Source organism: Pundamilia nyererei, unplaced genomic scaffold (genome assembly GCF_000239375.1).
Source record: "Pundamilia nyererei isolate P.nyererei 1_Seehausen unplaced genomic scaffold, PunNye1.0 scaffold00444, whole genome shotgun sequence".
NCBI classification, from domain to species: domain Eukaryota; kingdom Metazoa; phylum Chordata; class Actinopteri; order Cichliformes; family Cichlidae; genus Pundamilia; species Pundamilia nyererei.
The window spans coordinates 141621-148416 of record NW_005187845.1 but is presented as its reverse complement, the minus strand read 5'-3'; the positions used below and the strand labels follow the sequence as shown (position 1 = coordinate 148416).

The following is a 6796-nucleotide window of genomic DNA, read 5'->3' as shown; positions in this document are numbered from 1 at the left end:
CAAGACTCAGCAGTCCATCTGCATCTTAAGGATAAAGGACACTCTTTCGAGGATGCCAATGTTCACATTTTGGACAGAGGACAGATGGTTTAAAAGAGGAGTGAAAGCAGTCATCTATGTCCACTGTGAGCAACCATCTTTGAAGAGAGGCGGTGGTTTACGACACCAACTCTCTGCCATCTATAATCCAGTTTTGAGATCCTTCCCAGACGCCTTAACGCCCACTCAGATCCTGGGCCATCTGACCTCAGGAATTCGCATGATAAGGTGGAGCCAGGTTTCACAATCAGCTCACCCGAAACTCTGGCTGATTGGACCCACACCCAGTTTCACACCCTAGCTCAGGTGATTAGAGGATCATCAGGGGGTCCTTTTGTCCCTCTGTGGGGGGTTACTCCCACTAGGTTTATATCTGGGACTCTCCACCATTTGACCTTAGAACTGAAGAAGCTTCTCGGATGAGAGGTGAAACATCTTCAAGCAACTTAAAGAAGTCCAGACGCTTTTCTTTGCAAGCTCCTTTGACTACGATGACCTGGATGACTGAGAACCTTCACAGACAATCTCTAGCTCTCTTCGCCAGCATGTCTTTATCCTGTCTTCCTTCTCTCACTCCAACCGGTCACAGCACCCCAACCATACCCAGAGATACCTAAACACCTTCATTTTGGGCAGCAACTTTTCCCTGACCTGGAGTGAGTATTCCACCTTTTTCTGGCTAAAGACCAGGCTGGAAACCACCACCTGATCAAGCCAGCAGAACCACATCGTCTGCAAAACATAGAGATAAGATTCTGAGCCCATCAAAGTCAAAGCCTGCTGCCATCTGGCATGTCTAGAAATTCCGTCAATAAAAACTGGCAACACAGTTTAGCCTAACTCTAACACATTTTCACAAAGAACCTCCAACAGGATACTTCGAGGGACGTCATTGAATGCCTTCTCCAGGTTCACAATACACATGTAGATTGGCTGGGAAAACTCCCAGACACCCTCAAATGTCATTGAGAGGATAAAGAGCTGGTCCAGTGTTCCATGACCAGAAAAAACCCCATATTGTTTCTCCCATATCTGAGGCACTAATGGATGAACTCCTCTTTCCAATCCCATGACATAGACCTTGCCACAGAGTCTGACAAGTGTGATTCCCTTGTAGCTGGAGCACACCCTCTGCTGAAGTCCCACAGGCTAACCAAGCCCAACAGGACTTCTTCAGCTGGATAGCTGTCTTCACCTTCAGTGTCCACCATCTATTTTGGGGATTACCACACGACAGGCACCAACTACCTTGCAACTGCAGTGCCTTGCAAAACTCCAGGTGTTGATCAGTTGACAACTCAGCTCCTACTCTTCACCTGAATGTTCAGAACATGTGGCCACAGATTTGATGATATGGTTACCAAATCAATCATAAGATAAGATAAGATAAGATAACCTTTATTAGTCCCACATATGGGAAATTTTGTCAAGGGTCATATACCTGTGACCTGTGACCTAGCTAAAACTAACAGTTTTGGCAGTATATCACTCTGGTGTGTCATTCAGGCAGACATACCACTCTAGGTAGTGAATAAACACTTGATGAATTGTACCAGCATGCCCGACACAACTTTCCTGTTGATAATCTTGGCCATCATAATAAATTGAAATGAAAAGAAAAAGCAGAGTGAAAAAGGCAAGTTAAGTGATACGACACTTGATTCTTGATCATGGATTTTCTGTACAGTATCTACTCATTTGATTTGAGATATTAGGTAGACAGGCATGCTCTGTAGAGGTTTTTAAAACTAAGCTGAAGACATATTTGTTCACCCTATCTTACATGTCTTGATTCTATGCCTTCTAGTTTTTAAATTCTTACTGTTTTTAACTTGTATTGTGTTTTTTACTTGTATTGATATGTATCGCTTTTATTTATTTATCTTTTTAGTTTCAAATAGCTGTACAGCACTTTGTTTGAAAGCGCTGTATAAATAAAGTTAGTATTATTATTTAATATTTTTTTCTTCTTTCAGAGATTCAGAGATTATGTCAGCACAAGTTCAAGTCAAATCTGAAGAAGAGGTTACAGTGTGTGTTTGAGGGGATTGCTAAAGCAGGAAACAAAACAATTCTGAATCAGATCTACACAGAGCTCTACATCATAGAGGGAGGGACTGCAGAGGTCAGTAATAAACATGAAGTCACTCAGATTGAAACAGCATCCAGGAAACTAGACAGACCAGAAGCAACAATTAGACAGGAAGCCATCTTTAGAGCCTCACCTGGAAGAGATGAACCAATCAGAACAGTGCTGACAATGGGAGTGGCTGGCATTGGGAAAACAGTCTTAGCACACAAGTTCACTCTGGACTGGGCTGAAGGAAAAACAAACCAGGACATCCAGTTCATGTTTCCATTCACTTTCAGAGAGTTGAATGTGCTGAAAGAGGAAAAGTTCAGCTTGGTGGAACTTGTTCATCACTTCTTTACTGAAACCAAAGAAGCAGGAATCTGCAGCTTTGAAGACTTCAAGGTTGTGTTCATCTTTGATGGTCTGGATGAGTGTCGACTTCCTCTGGACTTCAACAAAACTAAAATCCTGACTGATGTTACTGAGTCCACCTCAGTGAATGTGCTACTGACCAACCTCATCAGGGGGAAATTGCTTCCCTCTGCTCACCTATGGATAACCACAAGACCTGCAGCAGCCAATCAGATCCCTTCTGACTGTGTTTGTATGGTGACAGAGATCAGAGGGTTTACTGACCCACAAAAGGAGGAGTACTTCAGGAAGAGATTCAGAGATAGGGAGCAGGCTGGCAGGATCATCTCCCACATTGAGACATCACAAAGCCTCCACACAATGTGCCACATCCCAGTCTTCTGCTGGATCACTGCTGCAGTTCTGGAGAATTTCCTGAAAACCAGTGAGGGTAGAGATTTACCCAAGACTTTAACTGATATGTACAGCCACTTCCTGGTGCTACAAGCCAAAGGGAAGAAGGGCAAGTCTAATGGCGGAGCTGACAGAGATTCATGGTGGAGTCCCGAAATCAAGAAGATGATTGAGTATCTGGGAAAACTTGCCTTTGATCAGCTTCAGAAAGGAAACCTGATCTTCTATGAATCAGACCTGACAGAGTGTGGCATCGATATCAGTGATGCTTCAGTGTACTCAGGAATGTTCTCACACATATTTAAAGAGGAGAGAGGACTGTACCAGGACAAGGTGTTCTTCTTCATCCATCTGAGTGTTCAGGAGTTTCTGGCTGCTCTTTATGTCCATCTGACCTTCATCAACTCTGGAGTCAACCTGCTTAAAGAAAAAACATATCAGTTGTCTAAAGTTTTCAGAAACAAACATACAGTTAAACAGTTTTACAAGAGTGCTGTGAAGAAGGCCTTACAGAGTCCAAATGGACACCTGGACTTGTTCCTCCGTTTCCTCCTGGGTCTTTCAATGCTGAACAATGAGAGTCCCTCACAAGGCCTGCTGACACAGATAGGAAGTATCTCACAGAATAATCAGGAAATAGTCCAGTACATCAAGAAGAAGATCAATGAGAACCTGTCTGCAGAGAAATGCATCAATCTGTTCCACTGTCTGAACGAACTCAGTGATTGTTCTCTAGTGGAGGAGATCCAACAGTCCCTGAGATCAGGAAGTCTCTCCACAAATAAACTGTCTCCTGCTCAGTGGTCAGCTCTGGTCTTCATCTTACTGTCATCAGAAAAAGATCTGAATGAGTTTGACCTGAAAAAATACTCTGACTCAAATTCAGAGGAGGCTCTTCTGAGGCTGCTTCCAGTTGCCAAAGCCTCCAAGAAAGTGCTGTAGGTGGAGTTATTAATAATTTATTTAAGTTTAAGTTAAGTTCCTAAAAAGTAAGAATTATTTCTAAGTCTGTGTATATTATTGCTTTTCTTTCTTAGGCTGAGGGGTTGTAACCTCTCAGAGAGAAGCTGTGAAGCTCTAGCCACAATCCTCAGCTCCCCATCCAGTAATGTAAAAGAGCTTGACCTGAGTGAAACCAGTTTGCCAGATTCAGGGATGAAGCTACTTTCCTCTGGACTGATGAGTACACACTGTACTTTAGGCAGTCTCAGGTAAGATCTTAAACACTGCAGATTTGTGTAATTTCTTTCATGTCATCTTTCTTGCTCAATGTCAAGGACACCATCACGACATCATAAATTTTTGTGTATAGTCCATATATCAGTGTCCATACATGGATGTATCATGACAAACATTTGCAACAGATATTTTTTTTACTGCTCATCAGATGAATTTTTAAAATGAATAATTTATATCTAACAAATCATGTAATATTAAGCACACTCACAAAATGTGCACACAATTTAGACATCAGAAATCAGTACTTTTGATTTATCCAACACAGGGAGGGTTCATGTTAATGTCAGTGGAACTAAGTGTACTATTTTTCATTCAGTTTAAGGAGTTGCAATTTGTCAGAAATCAGCTGTAATTCTCTGGGCTCAGCTCTGAAGTCCAACTCCTCATATCTGAAAGAGCTGGAGCTGAGTTCCAATGACCTACGGGATTCAAGAGTGGAGAAACTCTGTGGTTTTCTGGAGAGTCAGAAATGCAGACTGGAGACTCTGAGGTCAGACACCTTGTTTTAGCTGAGCACTGAGATGAATATAATGTAACAATGCTTTACCTGATAGATGTCATCAGCAGTGTTGGTCAAGTTACTTGAAAAAAGTAATCAGTAACTAATTACTGATTACTTCCCCTAAAAAGTAATCCCATTACTTTACTGATTACTTATTTTCAAAAATAATTAATTACTTCGTTACTTAGTTACTTTTTAAAAACACGATTTACAACCTGAAGAGGTGATAAAGCGATAGATCTTTCAGCCCAATTCTATTTTTTCTGCATAATCCATCATACAAAATGTAATCAAATGGAAAAGTCCCTTTTTAAAACTTGTTTTATCAGTTTTAATCTTTTAACTTTATGCATCAAGCAAAAATTAAATTATATGCAACAGAATTCACATTCTGAACTGGAATACATGTCTACAAATGGCTTTTATTAGAACTTCTACTGAATGTGGGGATGTGAAAATTATATTTTAGCATGATCATGTGTCCAAGTTCTCACCAAGTAAATTTCATGCCAGCAAACACCTACTCTGAGGAAACTCACTCTTTCAATTAGATGCAAGTAAAACACAGCAGAAAATAAATAAAATCAAAGACTAGCGGTCCTTTTGCTCTATTTTCACCTGTAAAGCAGGAGTGGGGTAGGCGGAGGTTTACCCTGGTGCAGGTGTGCCGCAGCGGTCAGTGGAAGAATCCACGAGTTTCTCTGTGAATTTCCCATTACGTCGTAGCGCACTCGGTGCTTGCTTGGCCGTTTAGGGTTTTTTTTCACTGTAAAAATAAGTTTTCTTCCAACGCACAACAGACACTAATGTTTTTGTCACTTTTTATGGAATCAAACTCAAAGTAAGGTCCGTACTTCCACGCTTTAAACGCTGCATGCTCATGCTCTCTCCCGCACTCGATATATTATCCATTGTTGATCTGCACACAGCTGTTGTCACGAACGTCGCACTCGCTTACGTCACTGTCATGAGACATTCTCGCAAAAAATCACGGTTTTAGTAACGCAGTAACGCAGCTTTCCTACGGGAAAGTAACGGTAATCTAATTACCGTTTTTGCAATAGTAATCCCTTACTTTACTTGTTACTTGAAAAAAGTAATTGAATTACAGTAACGCGTTACAAGTGACGCGTTACAAGTGACGCGTTACAAGTAACGCGTTACTGCCCATCTCTGCTTGTCAGTACTCTTGCTGAAGCATTTTGGATTAACTGAAGGCTTTTCAGGGAGTTTCTAGGACATCCTGATAATAATGAATTACAGTACTCGAGCTTACAAGTGAAAGAAAATTTAAAAACTCCAAAATACTCCAACACAATATGCTGTGAAATACATTGACTTAATGTGAGTAGTGAGTAGAGTTTCTCAAATACAAGTAAAGTCATCATATTTCCTTTGTTCGAAAACAGCTAGACTTCAGCATTTTTATTTTTTACAGATCGATTATGGAGCACTAAATGATTTCAAACATTAAACGTTGTTTAATAAACTAACATCTTTATTTATATACAGTTTATGGAACTGCTGCTTGTCAGAGATCAGCTGTGCTCTTCTGGGCTCAGCTCTGAAGTCTAATCCTGCACATCTGAGGGAGCTGGACCTGAGTAAAAACTATCTGCAGGATCAAGGAGTGAATCAACTGTGTGGTTTTCTGGAGAGTCCACATTGTAGACTGGAGACTCTGAGGTCAGACACTGTGTATTAGCTGTGCTGAGATGAATATGTTTTGTGTGTGTGTGTGTAGACGTTCAATTTACAGGAGAAAAAAATCTTTACAATCTTTTTTGGAAATCAAAAAACTTTGTTAATAGTTTAAGAAGCTGTTATACAATTTGGGTTTTGCAGTATTTTAGTTATTAAATTTATGCGATGCTTCTGTTTTCTAGTTGATATGCAGAAAACAACCCTAGAGACCAACTTTAAAAGAAATGCATAAGTCAGCAGTGTGGTATTTACCAAGGAGATGCCTTGTCCCCACTGTTGTCATGCATACAGGGAGTGCAGAATTATTAGGCAAATGAGTATTTTGTCCACATCATCCTCTTCATGCATGTTGTCTTACTCCAAGCTGTATAGGCTCGAACGCCTACTACCAATTAAGCATATTAGGTGATGTGCATCTCTTTAATGAGAAGGGGTGTGGTCTAATGACATCAACACCCTATATCAGGTGTGCA

General features: G+C 40.7%; 1 protein-coding gene across 2 annotated transcripts in view; it reads left to right on the top strand.

Moving 5' to 3' along the window:
* LOC102210322 (NACHT, LRR and PYD domains-containing protein 12-like) overlaps window positions 1-6796 on the top strand; it is a 35898-nt gene that overhangs the window by 8475 nt on the left and 20627 nt on the right. Inside the window, exons 3-6 of one of the 2 annotated variants that reach the window (XM_005753621.1) lie at window positions 2016-3816; window positions 3916-4089; window positions 4434-4607; window positions 6132-6305. In XM_005753621.1, coding sequence (XP_005753678.1) covers window positions 2016-3816; window positions 3916-4089; window positions 4434-4607; window positions 6132-6305 — 2323 coding nt within the window. The remainder of the gene's footprint in view (window positions 1-2015; window positions 3817-3915; window positions 4090-4433; window positions 4608-6131; window positions 6306-6796) is intronic. The other variant, XM_005753623.1, reaches the window with a different exon arrangement.